Here is a 23,008-nt window from a genome sequence, read left to right as displayed (position 1 = left end):
TAGTTTTCATTTCAGTTATTGTATTGGTCATCTCTGTTTGTTTGTTCTTTAATTCTTCTAGGTCTTTGTTAATCATTTCTTGCATCTTCTCGATCTTCACTATCATTATTCTGAATTCTTTTTCTGGAAGGTTGCCTATCTCCACTTCATTTAGTTGTTTTTCTGGGGTTTTTTCTTGTTCCTTCATCTGGTACATAGCCCTCTGCCTTTTCATCTTGTCTGTCTTTCTGTAACTGTGGTTTTTGGTCCAGAGGCTGCAGGATTGTAGTTTTTCTTGCTTCTGCTGTCTGCCCTCTGGTGGTTGAGGCTATCTAAGAGGCTTGATGGGAGGCTCTGGTGGTGGGTAGAGCTGACTGTTGCTGTGGTGGTCAGAGCTCAGTAAAACTTTGACTGTTGATGGGTGGGGCTGGGTTCCCTCCCTGTTGGTTGTTTTGCCTGAGGCAACCCAACACTGGAGCCTACCTGGGCTCTTTGGTGGGGTTAATGGCAGACTCTGGGAGGGCTCATGCCAAGGAGCACTTCCCAGAACCTCCGCTGCCAGAGTCCTTGTCCCCACAGTGAAACAGAGCCACCCCCTGCCTCTGCAGGAGACCCTCCAACACCAGCAGGTAGGTCTGGTTCAGTCTCCCCCAGGGTCACTGCTCCTTCCCCTGGGTCCCGATGCGCACACTACTTTGTGTGTGCCCTCCAAGAGTGGGGTCTCTGTTTCCCCCAGTCCTGTCGAAGTCCTGCAATCAATTCCCACTAGGCTTCAAAGTCTGATTCTCTAGGAATTCCTCCTCTCGTTGCCGGACCCCCAGGTTGGGAAGCCTGATGTGGGGCTCAGAACCTTCACTCCAGTGGGTGGACTTCTGTGGTATAAGTGTTCGCCAGTCTGTGAGTCACCCACCCAGCAGTTATGGGATTAGATTTTACTCTGATTGCGCCCCTCCTACCATCTCACTGTGGCTTCTCCTCTGTCCTTGGACGTGGGGTATCCTCCTTGGTGAAGTCCAGGGTCTTCCTGTCAATGATTGTCCAGCAGCCAGTTGTGACTCTGGTGCTCTCGCAAGAGGGAGTGAGAGCACGTCCTTCTACTCCGCCATCTTGGTTAATCCTCTCTGAATTTGTTTTTCACGATTACTGTTTTTGATATTACATTTTACATCTAATTGTTTTATGTATCCCTTAACTGCTGATTGTGGATACAAATGATGTTACTACCTTTGTCTTTTAACCTCCCTATTAGCTGTGCATGGCTGATTTCTCACCTTTATTGTATGTTTGCCTTTACCATACCAAAAGTGAGCTTTTCCATTTTGTAATTTTGTTTCCAGTTGTGGCCTTTCCTTTTCCACCTAGAGAAGTTCTTTTAGCATTTGTTGTAAAGCTGGTTTGGTGGTGCTGAAATCTTTTAGCTTTTGCTTGTTTGTAAAGCTTTTGATTTCTCCATCAAATCTGAATGAGAGCCTTGCTGGATAGAGTATTCTTGGTTGTAGGTTTTTCTCTTTCATCATTTTAAGTATGTCATGCCATTCCCTTCTGGCCTGCAGAGTTTCTGCTGAAAAATCAGCTGATAGCCTTAGGGAAATTCCCTAAGGAATATTATTTATTGCTTTTCCCTTGTTGCTTTTAATATTCTCTTTATCTTTAAAAAAAAATTTTATTGGAGTATAGTTGACTTATAATGTGTTAGTTTCAGGTGTACAGCAAAGTGAATCAGGTGTGTGTGTTTGTGTGTTTGTGTGTGTGTGTACATATATATATATACATATATATAATCTCCATTCTTTTTCAGATTTTTTTCCCATATAGGTTATTACAGAATATTGAGTAGAGTTCCCTGTTCTGTACAGTAGGGCCTTATTAGTTATCTATTTTATATATAGCACTGTGTATATGTTAATCCCAAACTCCTAATTTATCACTTCCCCACGCTTCTCCTATGGTAACCATAAGTTTAATTTTGAGATCTGAGTCTGTTTCTCTTTTGTAAATAAGTTCATCTGTATCATTTTTTATTAGATTCCACATATAAGTGATATCTTATGATATTGTCTTTCTCTGACTTATTTCACTTAGTATGATAATCTCCATGTCCACCCATGTTGCAGCAAATGGCACTATTTTGTTCTTTTTTATGGCTGAGTAGTACTCCATTGTATATATCTACCACATCTTCTTTATCCATTCCTCTGTCGATGGCCATTTCGGTTGCTTCCATGTTTTGGCTATTGTAAATAGTGCTATAATAAACATTGGGACTCATGTATCTTTTTCTAATTTGTTTTCATCTTTTCTGGATATATGCCTAGGAGTGGGATTGTTGGATCATGTGGTAACTCTATTTTTAGTTTCTTAAGGAACCTCCATACTGTTCTCCATAGTAGTTGCACTAATTTATTATTACCACCAACAATGTAGGAGGGTTCCCTTTGCTCCCCACCCTTTATCTTTAACTTTTGACATTTTGATTACAATGTGTTGTGGTGTATTCTTCTGTGGCTTAATTCTGCATTGAACTCTCTGTGCTTCCTGGACTTGGGTGACTATTTCCTTCCCCAGGTTAGGGAATTTTTCAGCTCTTTTTCTGCTATTATCTCTTCAAATATTTTCTCAGGCCCTTTCTCTCTCTCTTCTTCTGGGACCCCTATAATGCAAATATTGGCATACTTGATGTTGTCCCAGTAGTCTCTTAAACTCTCCTCATTTATTTTCATTCCTTTCTTTTTCTGGCAGCAGTGATGTCCACTACTCTGTCTTCCAGTTAATGATCCTTTCTTCTGCCTCACTTAGTCTACTCTTGATTCCTTCTAGTGTAATTTTCATTTCAGTTATTGTATTCTTTAATTGTTTGGTTGTTCTTTATATTTTTTAATTCTTTGTTTAAAAAGTTCTCATTTCTACCTCTGTGCATCCATTTTCCTCCTGTGTTCTTTGATCATCTTTACAGTCATTACTCTGAAGTCTTTCTCAGGTAGATTGCCTGTCTCTATGTCACTTAGTTCTTCTGGGGTTTCATCTTGTTCCTTCGTATGATACATAGCCCTCTGTCGCCTAATTTTGTCTAAATTGCTATTTGTATTTTTATGTATGTGGTAGATTGGTTATGTTTCTTGACCTTGGAGAAGTGGCCCTCTGTAGGAGATGTCCTGTGTGTCCCAGCAGTGCACTCCCCTCTTGTCACCCAAGGACCAGGGGCCAGCTGGTCCCTGGGTGGTGTCTGGCCTGCATTTGCAGACTTGATCTGCAGGCTGAGGCACTGTAGTTTTCTTGCTTCTGGTGCCTGCCCCCTGGTGGGTGAGGCTTGTCTAGAGGTTTGTGCAGGCTTCCTGATGGGAGGGGCCGGTGCCTGCTCCCCTGGTGGGTAGAGCTGAATCTCGGTTCTCTGGTGTGCAGGGCCATGTCTAGGGGCATGTCTAGTGGTGGCTGTGAGCTCAGGAAATCTTTAGGCAGACTGTCTGCTGATGGGTGGGTCTCTGTCCCTGCTCAGTTTGTTGTTTGGCCTGAGGCATCCCAGCACCACAGTCTACAGGCTGTTGGGCGGGACCAGGTCTTGGTGCCAAAATGTCAGCCTCCAGGACAGACCATGTAGAGATGAATGCTCAGTGATATATCTGCCACCAGTGTCTATGTCCCCAGAGTGGGCACACCTGCTCTTCGCCTCCCCAGGAGACACTCCAAGACCAGCAGGTAGGTCTGGCCCAGCTGCCTATCAAATTACTGCTTTTGTCCTTGGTCAGTGTGCATGAGATTTTGTGGTAAAAAAATTTTTGTGCTCCCTTTAAGAGTGAAGCCTCTATTTCCCCTAATCATGTGACCTCCTGCAATCAAGCCCCTATTTCCCCTAATCATGTGACCTCCTGCAATTAAGCCCCACTGGCCTTCAAAGCCAAATGCTCTGCCGGGCCCCTGGGCTAGGGCACCTGATGTGGGGCTCAGAACTCTCACTCCTGTGGGAAAACCTCTATAATAAAACTATTTTCCAGTTTGTGGTTTGCCCACCCTGGGGGGTATGGGATTTGATTATATCACAAGTCTGCCTCTCCTACCAGTCTCGTTATGGTTCTGTCTTTATGTGTTTAGTTGTAGAGGATCTTTTCTGGTAGGTTTCAGTCTTTTTCAATGATGGTTGTTGTGCAGATTGTTATTTTGGTGTGCTCATGAGAGGAGGTGAGCTTAGGGTCCTTCTACTCTGCCATCTTGGCCACTCCCAATCATGCAATTTTCATCCTTTATTCTTGGGATGTGATATATCACATTAATTGATCTTCATATATTGAATCATCCTTGCAACTCAGGGATAAATCCCACTTGGTTATGGTGTAAGATCCTTTTAATGTGCTGTTGGATTAAGTTTGCTAGTATTTTGTTGAGGATTTTTGCATCTATATTCACCAGAGATATCTCTCTCTCTCTCTCTCTCTCTCTCTCTCTCTCTCTCTCTATATATATATATATATATATATATAGTTTTCATTTCTTATAAAGTCTTCATCTAGCTTTGTTATTAGAGTAATGCTGACCTCATAAGATGAATTTGGAAGGGTTCCCCCCTTTCCAATTTTTGGGAGGAGTTTGAGATGATTGGCACTAATTCTTCTTCACATGTTTGGTAGAATTTACCAGGGAAGCCGTCTGATCCTGGGCTTTCTTTGGGAGATTTTCTATTACTGAGTCAGTCTCCGTAGTAGTTATGGGTCTGTTTAGGCTTTCTATTTCTTCATGATTTAGTTTTGCTAGGTCCTATATTACTAGGAATTTATTCATTTCTTCTAGGTTATCCAGTTTGCTGGTGGATAATTGTTCATAGTAGTCTCTTGTGATCCTTTTTATTTCTGTGTCATCAGTTATAATGTCTCTTCTTTCATTTCTGATTTTATTTGAATTTTATTTTTTTCTTAGTTCAGCTTAAGAGTTTGTAAATTTTTTCATCTTTTCAAAAAACTAACTCGTTTGTTTCCTATTTTTAAAAATTTTCTATTTTATTTCTGCTCTTTACTTCCTTCCTTCTAATTTTGAGCTCAATTTGTTCTCTTTCTAACTCTTTGAGGTGTAAAATTAGGTTTGAGATCTTTCTTTTTCTTAATGTATGCACTTAACGTTATGAATTTCTTAGTGTATGAATTTTGATAATGTTGTAATTTCATTTTTATTTGCCCTGAGGTATTGTCTAATTTCCTTTTTAATTTCCCCTTTGACCCAGTGGTTGCTCAAGAGTGTGCTATTGAAGCTCCACATTTTTTTGGTGAAATTTCCAGTTTCCCTTATGTTGTTATTTCCTAGTTTTATTTCATTATGGTAGGAAAAGATACTTAGCATAATATCAATCTCTTAAATTTCTTGAGACTTGTTTTGTGACATGACATATGATCAATTTTTAATCTAATTTCATCATCTCCCATGGGAAAACCAGGCAGAGAGATGAAGCCACCTGCCTGAGTTCACACAATTAATTAGAGGTCACACAATTACCAGAAAGTAACACCTAACTCAGTGCTCTTCCCACTGACACACTGGCTTTGTTTTTTAATTTCAGTCATGTTGATTCAGACTCAATTCATCATTGAAACCTTTATTTTCTAAAGCAGATTTCATCCTAAAGATTTAGAAATATAAGCAGACTATCATAAAAAAAAATCTAACTACAATCAATTGGTTCAGATAAATAAGGAGTTCTCATTCAATGGAAATGTTGATGGGCTGCAGGGACTTGAAATTTGGATAGTTTATTGGATTTAATAGTATAGGTTGTAGTGTTTTAAATGAATTTTTACTCTGACTCTACAAGAAACTAACAGGAGAAACAGTCAAAGATCCTAATGCAACACAGGGTGGTGATCCAGCTTGCTGTCCATCAAATCCATGAGGTTCAATGTTCCAAGTGAATAAACTAATTCTAATAAACAGAATGGGACTTTGAGAGTATCAAAAATAAATGCATTTAATGTTAAGAAACATCTACCAACTGAAAGAGTGGTGCATAATTGTCAATAGTCATATTCTCAAATATATAGTCAAGTATATTTGCTATTCTTTTCATAAAATAATATCATTAAATGGTCACCAGCATAAAACCTATTAAAATGTTTTAAGTCAGAGCTGTGCATAAGCAAAAACAGTGTATTTATTTAAAGATTAGGGTTTAGAACTACATGAATAACAATGGCCAATATTGGGCTTATGCTCATTTGTTTCATTTAAAATAAGTAATCTTGAGAATGTGGGGCAATAGGTCCATAATGGCTAAAGCCTAACAATTAAAACTCTCCTCAAGAATTTAAAATACACTATATGAGAAAAAAAGGGGCTCTGTTGTCAAATAAATATGGGATGTACTAGATTATTTCTCAAGGTTATACGGTTATAAGGCCTTCTTTTCCCGAACATTTTCTGAGACTTCAGTTCTAAAGATGACACATTGGGAAGTATCTTATATTACCAAACTCAGGTTTGGCTGCTCACTGCTGGAAAGCCAATACTTGAGAAACAAGTGTCGGTTGGAAAGGAAAGGTTGCTTTATTCAGTAGGTTGGCAACCTGGGGAGAAGGTGGACTTGTGTCCAAAAACCAGCTCCAAAGATTCTGTTTGACCATGAAAGTCTTACAAGGAGAAAAGGGAAGTTAATTGCCAATAACCATTTGGGGAGGGGATCAGAGTCTTTGTTATCTTCCACTGTGTGCAGACTTTCTTCTGATTGGTTGGTGGTGAGGTAACAGGGTGGTGTCCAAGGAATCTTGTGCTCAGCCTGAAGTTATCATCCTCTACCTGGGTGGGGGGCCTTAGCTCCTACAGAAGAACTCAAAGATATTGTTATGTATAGCTTTTGAGGAGGAACCAGGACGGTGCCCCATCGCTGCACTATTGTTTCTTTTTTTTTCCTTAATTAATTTATTTTTGGCTGTGTTGGGTCTTCGTTTCTGTGAGAGGGCTTTCTCTAGTTGCGGCGAGTGGGGGCCACTCTTCATCGCGGTGCGCGGGCCTCTCACTGTCGCGGCCTCTCTTGTTGCGGAGCACAAGCTCCAGACGTGCAGGCTCAGTAGTTGTGGCTCACGGGCCTAGTTGCTCCGCGGCATGTGGGATCTTCCCAGACCAGGGCTTGAACACGTGTCCCCTGCATTGGCAGGCAGACTCTCAACCACTGTGCCACCAGGGAAGCCCTATTGTTCCTTGTTTTAAAAATTTTTTTTATTTAGGACTTCCTTGGCAGTCCAGTTGTTAAGACTCTGTGCTTCCAATGCCGGGCGTGTGGGTTTGATCCCTGGTTGGGGAACTAAGATCCCACATGCCTGCCATGGGGCACAGCCAAAAAATTTATTTTATTTTATTGACGTATAGTTGATATACAATGTTGTGTTAATTTCTGCTGTACAGCAAAGTGATTCAGTTATACATATATATATTATATAAATTCTGTTTCATATTCTTTTCCATTATGGTTTATCACAGGATATTGAATATAGTTCCCTGTGCTATATCCTAACAGTAGGACCTTGTTGTTTATCCATTCTGTTTGCAATAGTTTGCATCTGCTAATCGCAAACTCCCAATCTATCCCTTTCCCACCACCCTGCCATTTGGCAACCACAAGTCTGTTCTCTGTGAATCTGTTTTTGTTTCATAGATAAGTTCATTTGTGTCGTTTTAGATTCCACATATAAGTGATATCATATGGTATTTGTCTTTCTCTTTCTGACTTACTTGACTTACTATGATAATCTCTAGTTGCATCCATGTATTATTGTTTCTTGATTGTCACTCCTTTGATTCTGCATTCTCTCACTTCCCTGATTAGCAACTGTTTGAATCTGCCTTTTGGAACTCAGGGAAGGTCAAGGAGGTTGAATGAAGCCTATTTCCTACAAAAAAGAAAGAGAGGACATGGAAAGTATTTGTACCTGGGAGGGCCCCACAGCGTCCTGCTCAGTTTCACTTGCAAGGGAACACTATAAACCACTATTGTTTATTGAGCAATTATGTACCATAGTTCCTATATTATGTTACCTTCACATCTCTAAGGAATTGAAGCATTATTACCACTCTGTTTTAAAGATAAGGAAATACTTGCCCATCCATTTAACCCAGTGGATCTAAATAGCAGAACATTTCCAGAATGTATGCAGAAATCAAACCCTGGGATTAAAAAATGTTCCCTTCCAAGTTTTCTCAGAAATATATAACTAGATAATAGGAACCCAAAATCTGTGAACTGTGCTGTGATGATACCCAGTTTACTGATCCATAACAAGTTTCCATCATGTTAAATAACAATTTTGAGAACTCAGCAAGTTCCAAGAATTATGTATAAATCTCATCTTTAACCCTGAACTCCCTCAAACTAATTTGAGAATTTTTGGAGATTTTTTTCCCTGTAAGGTGGAAATGGTTAAAGGTACGTACTAAAGAAATCAATCCTAAAGGATAGGGAATGGAAGTTTAGAAAAGACACAGTGAAGTCGAGTCAGGTCTAGTCACATAAGAGAAGATGGAAGCTAGAATAACAGGGCAGGAAGAACACTTGACTGGTTAGGCCATCCATTCCCATCTCCATGTGGGGCCATATACCTCAAGTTCCAAGGGAACCATGTTGGGAGAACCAAAACCAATGAGCACAATGTGGAATTAGTTACTTGTACCACAGAGGCATACAATCAGTACAATCATTTAGTTGAAGGATTTCTCAAAGCATGGAACATGGATCACCTGCAGAGTCATCTAGGTTGTCCATCAAGTGTAAATTCCTGGAGAGACCTAGAACTAGAACATCAGCCTCTATTGATGTGACTAAGGAATCTGCATTATAAACAAACACCTCAGGGCACTCTGATGTTAGCTCAAGTTTGAACCTGGAATTAGGCAAAAATGTCCATTATACCTCTTTAATAAGAATAGCCTTGATATTCAACTAGAGCCTGTTTAGAAGATGAAAGAAGGAAGCAATGCTTAAGAACAGTCCCTTTGGGCACTCCAACACATGTCCCACAATTGGCAATGGGCATTCAAGGGGCCACAACAGGTTGAACATAATTTTCTTAAGCTTACAGCTTTGGCAGCCATAACCACTGTGGTCTCATTTTGCCAGCCTTGGGCACATTTTGTGTCTCTGGGAGAGAGAACTTTCTTCTGCAGCTGTTTACTGAGAAACCCACTACAGATATACAAGTTGTCATTTTTCCCTCTGTTCCCAAAGCCACATTTCCTAATTTACATTAAAAAGTCCTTGTAATTAAATAACTAAAAGAAAGATCAGAATGAAATTGAAGTCACGGTTAAAAATTCATTTAAGTTTAGGAAAGATAAATCTCCAAATGTTAAGTGTTTCTCTCTGGGTGGTGGGATTATGAATTTCATACTTAACCAGGTTTTAATTTTTTTTACAATGGACTTCTACTGGCTTTCATTTTGGCTATAAAAGTTTTTGTTTTCAAAAATACTTTTTAAAGAAAGTAGATTTTGAGGTCTTATAATAGCATTCTATTCTTTAAAATAGCATACTATTCTTTCAGAAAGTGTATTCTATTTTTTCATCCTTATAGCAAAAGTAGACAATCCTTAAGAATATGACGCTGTCTTATAATCTTGTTAGTATGCTTATGTGTATGTTCTCTTTATCTAATGACAAGGGGAAGTGTGATTGAAAGAAATGACCTATGTTGTAAGACTCTGGAAAACATCTCAAGGTAGGCAAAAATTTGAGGATCCTGATTTTTATCTCAGTGACTAAGAAAATGTATAGTACTGTATTTTTTATTTTATTTTAGTGAGGTATAGTTGACTTACAATGTTGTGTTAATTACTGCTGTACAGCAAAGTGATTCAGAGATATATATATATATATATATATATACATATATACACACATACATACATACACACACACACATTCTTTTTCATATTCTTTTCCATTATGGTTTATCACAGGATATTGAATATAGTTCCCTGTGCTATACAGTAGGACCTTCTTGTTTATCCATTCTATATATAATAGTTTGCATCTGCTAATCTCAAACTCCCAATCCATCCCTCCCCATCCCCTCCCCCTTGACAACCACAAGTCTGTTCTCTATGTCTGTGAGTCTGTTTTGTTTTGTAGATAAGTTCACTTGTGTCATATTTTAGATTCTACATATGAGTGATATCATATATTTGTCTTTCTCTTTCTGACTTACTTCACTTAGTATGATAATCTCTAGGTCCATCCATGTTGCTGCAAATGGCGTTAATTCTTTTTTTTTAAATACGGCTGAGTCATATTCCATTGTATATATGTACCATATCTTCTTTATCCATTCATCTGTCAATGGACATTTATTTATGTTGTTTCCATGTCTTGGCTGTTGTGAATAGTGCTGCTAGGAACATAGGGGTGCATGTATCTTTTTGAATTAGAGTTTGGTCTGGGTATATACCCAAGAGCGGGACTGCTGGGTCATATGGCAACTCCATTTTCAGTTTTCTTGAGGAACCTCTATACTGGTCTCCATAGTGGCTGCACCAATCTACATTCCCACCAACAGTGTAGGAGGGTTCCCTTTTCTCTACACCCTCTCCAGCATTTATTCGTAGATTTAAAAATTATGGCCATTTTGACGCGTGTGAGGTGGCATTTCATCATAGTTTTTATTTGTAGTTCTCTGATAATTAGTGATGTTGAACATCTTTTCATGTGCCTGTTGGCCATCTGTATGTCTTCTTTGGAGAAATGTCTATTTAGGTCTTCTGCCCATTTTTCAGTTAGGTTGTTTGTTTTTCGTTGTTGAGTTGTATGAGCTGTTTGTATATTTTGGAAATTAATCACTTTTCAGTCGCATCATTTGTAAATATTTTCTCCTAGTCTGTAGGTTGTCTTTACGTTTTGTTTACGGTTTCCTTTGCTGTATGGTACTGTAGTTCAATTCTAGGAATCACATTTCTCATAATCTAACATCTCTGAATTTAGTATGTATCTTTTAAAAATTAGTTTTGACATATAATTCACATACCATAAAAGTCACCCCTTCAAAGTATAAAACTCAGTTGCTTTTAGCACATTCAGAGTTGTGCAACCATTACTACTGTTACCGCAGGTTCGTGTGCCCGATGCACAGTGAGCCCAAACAAACCGAAGTGTTGGAGTTTGGAGCAGAGAAAGGTTTATTGCAGGGCCATGCAAGGAGAACGGTGGCTCATGCTCAGAAAAACCTGAATTCCCTGATGGTTTTCAGGGACATGCTTTTATAGGCAAAATTTGGGATGAGGGCTGCAGGGTGTGTGACTTTCTTCTGATTGGTTGGTGGTGAGGTAACAGGGTGGTGCTCCAGGAATCTTGCGCTCAGCCTGAAATTACCATCCTCCATCTGGGTGGGGCCTTAGTTCCTGCAGAACTCAAAGATATATTGTTATATTCCTTGAGGAGGAACCAGGATCCTGCCCTGTTGCTACACTTTTGTTTCTTGACTGCTTCTCCTTTGTTTCTGCATTCTCTCCCTTTCCTGATTTGCAACTGTTTGAATCTGCCCTTTGGAACTCAGGGCAGGCTGAATGAAGCCTATTTGCTACAAACTAGAAGCTCGGTTTCACAATCCTCTTTGGTATATAGCTGGGAGTGAAAATGCTGGCTCATGTGGTAACTGTATATTTTACATTTTGAGGAGTTGTAAACTGTTGCTCCAAAGTGGTTGCACCATTTTACAAAGTCTACCAACCGTGTATGAGGGTTCCAGTTTTTCAACACATTCTCAACACTTGTTACTGTCTTTTCGATTTTAGCTATCACAGTGGGTATAAAGTGGTATTTTGTGGTTTTTAACTTGCATTTCTCTGATGCCTAATGATGTTGGGAATCTTTATGTGCTTATTGGTCATTTGTGTATCTTCTTTGGAAAAGTATTCAAATCTTTTGACCATTTTTTAACTGGGTTATCTGTCCTTTTCTTGATGAGTTATGAGTTCTCCATGTATTCTGGATACAATTGCCTTATTAGTTATATGATCTCCAAATATTTTCTCCCATTGTATGGGTTGTCTTTTTACTTTTGAGAGTATCTTTTGATGCACAAAATATTTTAATTTTGAAGTCCAGTTTATCTTTTTTTATGTTTGTGTTTTTTGGTGTTTAAGAAATCATTGACTAATCCAAGGTCACAAAGGTTTACTCTGTTCTATAGTTTTTGCTGTCCATTTTGAGTTAATTTTTGTATATTGTGTCAGGTAGGGGTCTAACTTCATTCTTTTGCATGTGGATATCTAGTTATCCCAGCTCCCTTTGTTAAATACTCTTCTTTCCCCATTGCATAGTTCGGGCACCCTTGTAAAACAGAATGCATCCCACAATTGTAACTGGCTATGTTTTTCTGTAATAACGCATCTTACAAATCATGGCATCTTAGATTTGTTAAAGTGTCAGAATACTTAATCCTGAAATAAAAACCTATATAAATGTATATTTTGGGAGGGGGGGATGAAAAATCTATTTCCCTCAACAATACTACGACTCCTTAAGTATCAATGTGATGAGAAAAAAACTGTCATAAATACCTTTTCTTATGAAAGACATACTAGTTTAAGGCTTGGAGGCTTACACATAATGCTTATGTTGTTAAAAGTGAATGAAGATTGTCACAAAGGTAGCAATATGAGTATAATGGCCACGCAGAAAATCCATTAATTCTACAAGCCAGGTTAAATTCTCCTGGAAGTGAGATTTATTTGACAGTGATGTAATGTCACAAATATAAACACCAATGGAATCTTTCAGATAAAAAAATTGAGATTTTTCAGAATCTAGGTTTAAATAGGTATTGTGCAGAATATAAAACAATGATCAGCTCAACTGTCTGCGATCAAATTGTAAGTTTGAAAAATGCAAAAGTCAAGTCTACTTTTATGTCCACTTCCTATCTAATGTCCCGATGAAGACAACGACTCACAAACATACTGAGATCCGTTTAATAGTTTCTGAAGATTTTTCCTGTAAAATGGCTTGTATTTCCACAGATATAACAGTGAAGAAATAAACTTTTCAATTTGACATGAAATATAAAAGAACAGTTTTACAAATATATCCATAAAATTTAACTGCTCATAACACTATACATGGTAAATATGACCAACCTCTTAGCTTCTAGACTATTTAAAACAGAGAAACAATATGTCATCTCAGCTAAAAAGAAACAACTTCCCTTTCATCGAGTTTATTTTTGTTTAGAAACAGTTAAGTAGAACTGGAAAAATACTTGCTTTTCCCTATCTTCCTCTAGGGATTCTGCATGAGGGTGAAAACTTGAGAGGATATTAGTTTTACTAAGAAGAAATACTGAACCTTCTTCTGTTTTACTGATTCAGTAATGCTTACATTCTTTTAAAAAGATCCTGGAGTTGTCTCATTGGTCTTTGACTGGGTCATAAAGAAATGATAACAGAGCTGTGCTCTCCTTCTAGCATTAAAGGAGGAACTTCATACCCTCAGCCTATGAAGGTTAAACTCTGGGGATGTAAGAGCTACAGCCAAAAGAACAGCGCTAGATCCAGCTTAAAATCAAGGTTCTGTGCTTTGTCTATTAGAAATTCCACTGTTACAAGGCAGGATTGCATGAAGATAAGTTTTTTAGCCAGCATTGACAATGTTGTGATCATATATCCTTTCATGCAAATCCAAAGAACAGAATGGCTTTAAAAAGAAAAGTTGATCAAAATCATAGAACTGCAGGTAACAATTCTATAATCTACGTGACGCTTAAATTAAGAAAGAGAAAACACGCTCCTTTTTAAACTCTCAAAAAGTGCCCAAATAACAATACTGAGCTCCCAAATGACAGGGGTTTGAATTTTTTTTTTAATTTTTTTATTTTATGTAAGCAAAAATAAAGCATTGAAGCTTTATGAAGAAAAGAGTTCTCCTCAACTTGGCTAATATAGTAGATGTAATAACTTAAAATAATTTCCCTACTGCTACTGGAAATAAATTCTACTACAATCATGTGTATGCCAGTTCCTGGCATATTTCTGCATCCAGATTCATTCGTCTCCTTAAAGGAGCCCATCATTTTCCCAATGGCTTTCTCCTTTCTTTAAACCCTAACCCTGAAATTCTATAACCAGTTGTGTCACGTGGCTTCCCTGAGGCACAAAGGTACCAAACTCTATAATTAACTATCGAGGAATGATAAATATGCTATTTATATTAAAAGATTTTAATTCTTTTGGGCTACAGTTAGGGAAAAAACCCCAGAAAGCTTAATACTTACTCTGCAGTGTGAACTGTAGCCCTTCTTGCAAAAAGCGAAACCAAATAAGGGAAATGTTGAGTTGCAGCATGCATGACCTGGCAGCACCGATTAGTAATAATAAAAAAAAATTCCAGACTAGAAAAATATTCAGAGTTGTATCCCATTCAATCTGAATCTTTTTTTTTTTTTGTAATAAACTGGCGTAAACAACTGGAAAAAAACTGGAAAAAAAACCTATGGGAATACATCATTGGAGCTCTTCTGGAAACCTAGTCACAAAAGGCATTTCGGTCAGGCTGAGATCAGGATAACTGGTCCGCAATTTCCTATGTGTACATCTGGGGAGTGGAATTTGCCCTTGAATGTGATGTCAAGCAAGACATAAAAACAGACATAACCTCTGAGAATTTACCTTTTCTGAACTGTATTACTGTACTCTGAGCTAGAGTTCTTTATTCTCACTTTATTTTTTCCAGAGAAAAGAAATGTCTCATTATCCAAAGTTAGCAGATCTTACTAGCAGTGGCCAAGATAAGCCTGGCTTCCTTCTGCAAACGGGCCACCTCGCTGTGGTTCTCTAGGCAGGGGAGAGGGGACCTCACTTGGAAGTCAAAGGAAAAGATGTGGTGCTAACAGAGGTGCGGGGGTCACTGTTGCCCCTTCCAAGAGCTTGGAATTTCTACCCAAATTTACTAAAAAGTCAAACTTCTCAGGTTGGAAGATAACTATTTTGGGGTATATGTTGCATGTGGAACTACCAGACCTTGAACTACTATAGTCCTTGAAATGGACAGTTGTATCAGATGGTAACTTCCTGGAAAAAAAAAAAAGTTTCTGATAGGTAAAATCCAGCCTTTCTAGATGCAAGACTATTTATTTACCTTACAAGATGCTTTTTAGGGTTATCAAGACTCCTCAAACCACCTTCAAACCACATTGCAAGAAAAAGGACCGTGTGCTTCCTGTATCATTTTGTGGAGCCTGCCTAAAGCAGCACAGACTGAAAAGACATATTCCATCATCAGTAAAAGCTAATCATGGGAGACTCTGGCTACAACAAAAGGCATTGGATATATTCTGGGCAATTTCATTGTTTTCTTTCATTCTCTGTCTGCAGGTCAAGCAAGCTATACAGAATTGAGTAAGCTATCAATGAGAGCACTGTGGTTGGATTTTCACAGCACTTAAAAATCACCAAAACAAAAACACCTCATAAACAATAATCTCCACTGAAAAGTAAAGCTATCTGAAAACTGAGAGGCTGAAATTTTTATATATTAAGTCAACTTAAGCAGCAGCAATCAAGACTAATAGACCTTATCACATTAAGGAAAAGGGCTTTCAAAATGGGTTAGGACAATTGAAAATAGGCAAAATATTTGCTAGTAGGCAAACCATGGAAAAACCAATTCAAATAGGAATGCAGTATATTAGAATCATATAAATCATATATCTGTACAAAGGTTAAAAAAATGCAGCATGAATCTGCAATGGTCAATTTAAGAGGATGTTAATTTAAATATACTTGCTCCATGTGGCAGGAATCTATTTCATCCCAGCCAACTCTGGTAGTCGCATGTCCTAAAGGATCTTTACATCACAGGAACAGTGATACACTGGTACTGAGCACAGAGAATGAACATCCAAGAATATTATTCAAAATGAAATGAAACTAACAAAGAGGGCTGGTGGAGCTCATATGAAATTCTGATTTAATTATTCCTCAGTAAACACTCATTTGCTCTCCTGAAATCAGTAATTTCAAATGCTCTCTGCAGATGTACCACTTGGTGTTGTGTATGTCATCTAATGATCACATTTAAATTTAGTTTGATTTGCAAACATTTTCAAAACTTATAGGGCTCTGTAAGCTGCAAGGGAAGGTGACAGATGGCAGAAAGGGGGTGAACAAAACTGACTATCGTTGTAATATGTTGCTTTTTAAGTTCACGGAATTTTGGCTTTCTTAACAAAAACTTAGGAAATTCCAACGAGTAGTTTTAAAAAGTAAAATCTTATTCTTAATCACTCTTAAATTATTCGGTAAGCAAGTAAACTTGATATTATATTACCTGGGCCATGTTTTCTGCTGCAATAATCACTCTCAGTTAGTTAATGAATTTTTAAGAGTAGCTACATTTTAATCAATCAACCAAACAGTTCTGGCCATGCAAGATGAGAATCAGGGATAGACCATGTCAGACCAAAAATAACAAAAGGCAGGCTAAAAAGTTATGGAAAACTCTTTGTTTGAAATGCCAAGGTATTTGATGAATGTGTGTATAAAGTAATTAAATTCCACCGAAGTTTAAAAAAAAAAAAAAAGAAAACATGACAACGTATGAATATTCTGTCCCCTCAAAAGAAAAATCAGAGAAAAGCCCCAGATCAAAACAAACAATCACCTGTGCCTAAGGTCTCCTGTCCCCCATCATCATCTTATAGAGCTGCCCCTTTGGTATCTGGTCAGATTCTAACCTGTATCAAGTATTTCCAGATACGGCATGTCTAACACCTATACCACACAGCACCGAAGTTTGCAGTTAAGAGCCAACAACTTTTGAATAAATTTCTTCTACAGTTGTTTTAAAATGGGATTTAAAGTCCTGTCCAAATTTAACAAAGAAAACTTGTTTTAAAAACCCCAAGGTTAAAATAAAAGCATGGCATTTTAAATCCAATTGTTACAAAGATATTATGGTTTAATTAAGCAGACTTCAATGCCGATGCTGCTATTTTGAGCATGCAACACGCCACCGTTATCGTCAATGCCCGGCATGTTTCATCACCACGCCCTTCTTTTTTCCCAGCCTCAGGACCGCCCCCTCCCCTTAATGAACGGTATTATAAAAAGGTAAAATCTGGAGTTAGTGGCAAAATCTTCACAGTAACGTGTTAATAAAGTCGTCGTCGATGGCTGTAAAGGGCATCAGTCAACTGGACCTTGGAAGATCAATTTGATGCAGTTCTGTTCCCCAAGCAGCTGCGTGGCACAGAAAGGGCAGGCGGCATGAAATGCGTGAGTCCCGTGAGGCAGCGGGATCTGAGACCAATATTTCGCAGACTTCTCTGAGCACACGTGTCCACAAGGGGTGAAAGCATGAGTAGGTGGTCCCGCGTCTACATAAAAGCCCGCCTCGCAGCCGAGCCAGAGCGGCACGTAGGGGCCCACAGTCCTGCACATGGGACACTCCCTCTCGTTGGCCTCCGTGTCGCTCCGATGGCCCCAGTTGTGGTAGCCGTGCACGTGGCCACAGCTGAGGTACGCCCAGGGCTGCTTCTCCTCCACCACCTCTTTCCTGTTGATGCTGGGGAAGGCCAAGGTGTTGAGCCCCACGGGACACTGTGGCCGGGCAGCGTTGATCTCCTGCCGCAGGGCTTCAATGTGCTTCTGGGTTGGGGTGTGAAAGAGGCCATCTGCCGTCCTCCAGAGCAGGGTGGCCCCGCACAGGTCGATGAGGGAGCCGTCCTGCAGGACGTTGGTCTCGCTTTCCACCTACAAGTTTGACAGACATGCCTTTTAAAAGCAAAATTTGACAAACCACGCTAACGTTTTTGTCCTCTTAAAGATCATCTCCGTAGTCAACACGGGGGGGGGCAGTTTATCCCACGGCCTCCCTGCAAAACAGGACTAGGGGGGTAACTCACCCTCCCTGAGCTTCCCTTTCCTCATCTGAACACTGGGTGTAAATCATGTATGTGAAACACACAAAGCCCTAAGCGCGGATGCATTTACTTCACACGTTCAATTAATGTAGTGGTTATTTTAACAAACTTCACAAATCTCCTTAGATTTTTAGGTTTCCTCCTCAAGTCAACAACACAACTCCTCCTTGGTCTCTTAAGGGACGGGAGATGTCCAGCCAGCCCATCTGGTGAAGACTCATGCTCATGTCGACCAGAGCCAATCCAGAAGACCCCTGGGGGGCCCTGCAGTAAATACTATAGTGGTGCCAACGACTCCGGTGACCCTCGGCTTCACACAATCTATCATTTATCCTGCATTCCTAAGGTCTGGAGCAGAAGTGCTCACTGTGAGCTTTGGAACATCATTTAATCCCAGCTTACCCTTCCCCCTCCCCATGTCCTCAAGTCTATTCTCTACATCTGCGTCTTTATTTCTGTCCTGCCCCTAGAGACTGGCTGTGCTACGCACCAAGTGCTCACGAGACTGATTAACAGCTGACAAGCAGCACAGTTAGACGTGGTCCGCAGGAGCCTGACCCCTGTCTCTGTAGGCCACCTGTGCTCTATGGATGCACTCAGGTGCACTGCCCTCTGGCATGTGCCATGAGTGACCTCTGCCTAGAATTCTCTATCCCGGCTCACCCCACCCCTAGTCTACCCCTGGGCCTGGCAAACTCCCACTCATCATTCACGGCTCACTTGGATGGCACTTTGCCTGCAAGTTGTCCTTTAATGACAACAGCGGTCCTTCCCCAAAAAAGTATCCAATACTGGTAGTTAGAAAAAGCTAAAATCCCTACAAAATGATAAACCTCAATGCTTTACAGGAAAAATATGGTGACTGCTTTTTGAGTAGCTTTTAAGTCGTTGAAGCTCTCTCCTCGCCCCACGCCCACCCTGAACACCTAGTCTCCTCCCTTCTCGCTGGGTGTCAGGAGCCTCCCTTCTCTTCCCGACCACAGGTAATTCTCAGGGGAGGTCTCATCTCTGCATAAACTTTGTAAGAAGAAGAACGCTGCTGTGGTAATAAGCTGGAGTTCGGGCTACGTTTTTCTTTGTTTTCCTTATGATTATTTTTATTCATTGCTTTTTCTTTATAAATATATTTTATTAAAATATACACAGATGCTCTTTTTCTCTTATTCATGATTTCTAGATTGATTATATTATGGTTTGAGAATATAGTTCATATGATTTCAATCTTCTGAAATTTATTTTTGAATTTTTATTTTCTATTGGAGTATAGTTGATTAACAATGTTGTGTTAGTTTCAGGTGTACAGCAGAGTGATTCAGTTATACATATATATGTATCTATTCTTTTTCAAATTCTTTTCCCATTTAGGTTATTACAAAATATTGAGCAGAGTTCCCTATGCTATACAGTAGGTCCTTGTTGGTTATCTATTTTAAATATAATAGTGTGTATATGTCAGTCCCAAACTCCCAATTTTTCCCTCTCTCTCACCTTTCCCCTTTGGTGACCATAAGTTTGTTTTCTAAGTCTGTGAGTCTGTTTCTGTTTTGGAAATACGTTCATTTGTATTATTTTTTTAGATTCTTCATATAAGTGATATCATATGATATTTGTCTTTCTCTGTCTGACTTACTTCACTCAGTGTGATAATCTCCAGGTCCATCCATGTTGCTGCAAATGGCATTATTTCATTCTTTTTAATGGCTGAGTACTATTCCATTGTATATATGTACCACATCCATTCATCTGTCGAAGGACATGAGCTGTTTTTAACTTTAGAAGATTAATCCCTTGTGGGGGTCACATCGTTTGCAAATATTTTTTCCCATTCTGTGGTTGTCTTTTCATTTTGTTTATGGTTTCCTTTGCTGTGCAAAAGCTTTTGAGTTTAATTAGGTCCTGTTTGTTTATTTTTGTTTTTATTTTCATTTCTCTAGGAGATGGGTCAAAAAAGATATTGCTGCGATTTATGTCAAAGAGTGTTCTACCTATGTTTTCCTCTAAGAGTTTTATACTATCAGGCCTTACATTTAGGTCTTTAATCCATTTTGAGTTTATTTTTGTGTATGGTGTTAAAGAATGTTCTAATTTCATTATTTTACATGCAGCTCTCCAGTTTTCCCAACACCATTTATTGAAGAGACTGTCTTTCCTCCATTGTATAGTTTTGTCTTCTTTGTCATAAATTGACCATAGGTGCGTGGGATTATTTCTGTGCTTTCTATCCTCTTCCATTGATCTATATTTGTTTTTGTGCCAGTACCACACAGTTCTGAGGACTATAGCTTTGTAGTATAGTCTGAAGTCAGGGAGCCTGAATCCTTGAGCTCCATTTTTCTTTCTCAAGATTGCTTTGGTTTTTGGGGTCTTTTGTGTCTCCACACAATTAAAAATTTTTTGTTCTAGTTCTGTGAAAAATGCCATTGGTAATTTGCTAGGGATTGCACTGAATCTGTAGATTGCCTTGGGTAGTATAGTCATTTTCACAAATATTGATTCTTCCAATCCAAGAACACGGTATATTTTTCCATCTGTTCGTGTCATCTTTGTTTTCTTTCATCAGAGTCTTATAGTTTTCTGAGTAAAGGTCTTTTGCTTCCTAGGTAAGTTTATTCCTAGGTATTTTATTTTTTGTTGTGATGGTACATGGGATTGTTTCTGTAATTTCTCTTTCTGATCTTTCATCATTAGTGTATAGAAATGCAACAGATTTCTGTGTTCTAATTTTGTATCCTGCAACTTTACCAAATTCATTGATGACTTCTAGTAGTTTTCTAGTAGTTTTCTGGTAGCATCTTTAGGATTTTCCATGTACAGCATCATGTCATTTACAAACAGTGACAGTTTTACTTCTTCTTTTCCAATTTGGATTCCTTCTATTTTTTTTTCTTCTTCTCTGATTGCCATGGCTATGAATGCCAAAAGTATGTTGAATAAAAGTGGCAAGAGTGGACATCGTGGACATCCCTGTCTTGTTCATGATCTTAGAGGAAATGCTTTCAGCTTTCACCATTGAGTATGTTAGCTGTAGGTTTGTCACATATCACCTTTATTTTGTTGAGGTATGTTTCTTCTGTGCCCACTCTCTAAAGAGTTTTTATCCGAAATGGATGTAGAATTTTATCAAAAGTTTTTTCCGCATATATTGATATCATCATGTGGTTTTTATTCTCCAATTTGTTGATGTGGTGTATCACACTGATTGATTTGCAGATATTGAAAAATCCTTGCACCCCTGGGATAAATCCCACTTGATCATTGTTGTATGATCCTTTTAATATATTGTTGGAGTGGGTCTGCTAGTATTTTGTTGAGGAATTTTGCATCTAAGTTGATGAGTGATATTGGCCTATAATTTTCTTTCTTTGTGTGTGATATCTTTGTCTGGTTCTGTATCAGGGTGATGGTGGCCTCAGAGAATGACTTTGGGAGTGTTCCTTCCTCTGCAATTTTTTGGAATAGTTTCAGAAGGATAGGTGTTAACTCTTCCCTAAATTGTTTGGTAGAATTCACCTGTGAAGCCATCTGGTCCTGGAAGTTTGCTTGTTGTAAGTTTCTAAATGACTCATTCAATTTCAGCACTGGTAATTGGTCTGTTCATATTTTCTGTTTCTTCCTGGTTCAGTCTTGGGAGAGTATACCTTTCTAAGAATTTGTCCATTTCTTCTAGGTTGTCCATTTGGTTGGCATAGAGTTGCTTGTAGTAGTCTCTTATGATCCTTGTGTTTCTGTGGTGTTGGCTGTAACTTCTCCGTTTCATTCCTAATTTTATTGATTTGGGCCCTCTTCCTTTTTTTCTTGATGAGTTTGGCTAAAAAAGTTTATCAATTTTGTTTATCTTCTCCAAGAACCACCTTTTAGTTTCATTGCTCTTTTCTATTGTTTACGTCATCTCTATTTCATTTATTTTTGCTCTGATCTTTATTTCTTTCATTCTACTAACTTTGGGTTTTGTTTGTTTTTCTTTTTCTACTAGCTCTAGGTGTGAGGTTCAGTTATTTGAGACTTTTCTTGTTTCCTGAGGCAAGAGTGTATCGCTATAAACTTCCCTCTTAGAACTGCTTTTGCTGCATCCCATAGGTTTTGGGTCATGGTGCTTTCATTTTCATTTGTCTCCAGGTATTTTTTGATTTCCTCTTTGATTTCTTCAGTGATCCATTGTCTGTTTAGTAGCATATTGTTTAACCTCCACGTGTTTGTGTGTTTTTTTTTTTTACAGGTTTTTTTTTTCTTTTAGATGATTTCTAATCTCATAGTGTCATGGTCAGAAAAGATGCTTGGTAAGATTTCAATTTTCTTAAATTTACTGAGGCTCACTTTGTGGTCCAGCATGTGTCAATCCTAGAGAACGTTCCATGTGCACTTGAAAAGAATGTGTATTCTGCTGCTTTTGGATGGAATGCTCTATAAATATCAATTTAGTCCATCTGGTCTAATGTGTCATTTAAGGCCTGTGTTTCCTTATTGATTTTCTGTCTGGATGATCTGTCCAGTGGTGAAAGTGGGGTGTTAAAGTCCCCCACTATTATTGTGTTACTGTCGATTTCTCCTTTTATGGCTATTAGTGTTTGCCTTATATACTGATGTGCTCCTATGTTGGGTGCATATATATTTACAGTTGTTATATCTTCATCTTGGATTGATCCCTTGATCATTATGTAGTGTCCTTCTTTGCCTCTTGTAACAGTCTTTATTTTAAAGTCTATTTTGTCTGATATGAGTGTTGCCACTCCAGCTTTCTTTTGATTTCCATTTGCATGGAATACCTTTTTCCGTCCCCTTTCAGTCTGTATGTGTCCCTAGATCGGAAGTGGGTCTCTTGTAGACAGCATACATATGGGTCTTGTTTTTTGTATCCATTCAGCCAGTCTATGTCTTTTGGTTGAAGCATTTAATCTGTTTATGTTTAAGGTAATTATTGATATGTATGTTCCTACTGCCATTTTGTTAATTGCTTTGGATTTGTTTTTGTAGGTCTTTTTTCTCCTCTTCCTCTTTTGTACTCCTCTTGTGATTTGATGAGTAACTTTAGTGCTGTGTTTGGATTCCTTTTTCTTTTTCGTGTATTTATTGTAGATTTTTAGTTTGTGGTTACCATGATGGCAGTCTATAAACAAGAGTGTTTTTAATTTCAAATACAGCTTATATATAAAGAAGAT

General features: G+C 38.6%; 1 protein-coding gene across 2 annotated transcripts in view; it reads right to left on the bottom strand.

The window, feature by feature from the left end:
• Positions 1 to 12,890: 12,890 nt before the first annotated feature.
• The window catches only part of PELI2 (pellino E3 ubiquitin protein ligase family member 2), a 210,006-nt gene continuing 199,888 nt past the window's right edge, over positions 12,891 to 23,008 (bottom strand). For both annotated transcript variants that reach the window (XM_036844446.1, XM_036844447.1), the window contains one exon: positions 12,891 to 17,682. In XM_036844446.1, coding sequence (XP_036700341.1) covers positions 17,116 to 17,682 — 567 coding nt within the window. In that variant the 3' untranslated portion in view covers positions 12,891 to 17,115. The remainder of the gene's footprint in view (positions 17,683 to 23,008) is intronic.

This window comes from Balaenoptera musculus, chromosome 2, assembly GCF_009873245.2.
Source record: "Balaenoptera musculus isolate JJ_BM4_2016_0621 chromosome 2, mBalMus1.pri.v3, whole genome shotgun sequence".
NCBI lineage: Eukaryota > Metazoa > Chordata > Mammalia > Artiodactyla > Balaenopteridae > Balaenoptera > Balaenoptera musculus.
The sequence above is the reverse complement of the archived record's forward strand: the minus strand, read 5'-3'. Positions and strand labels throughout refer to the sequence as shown.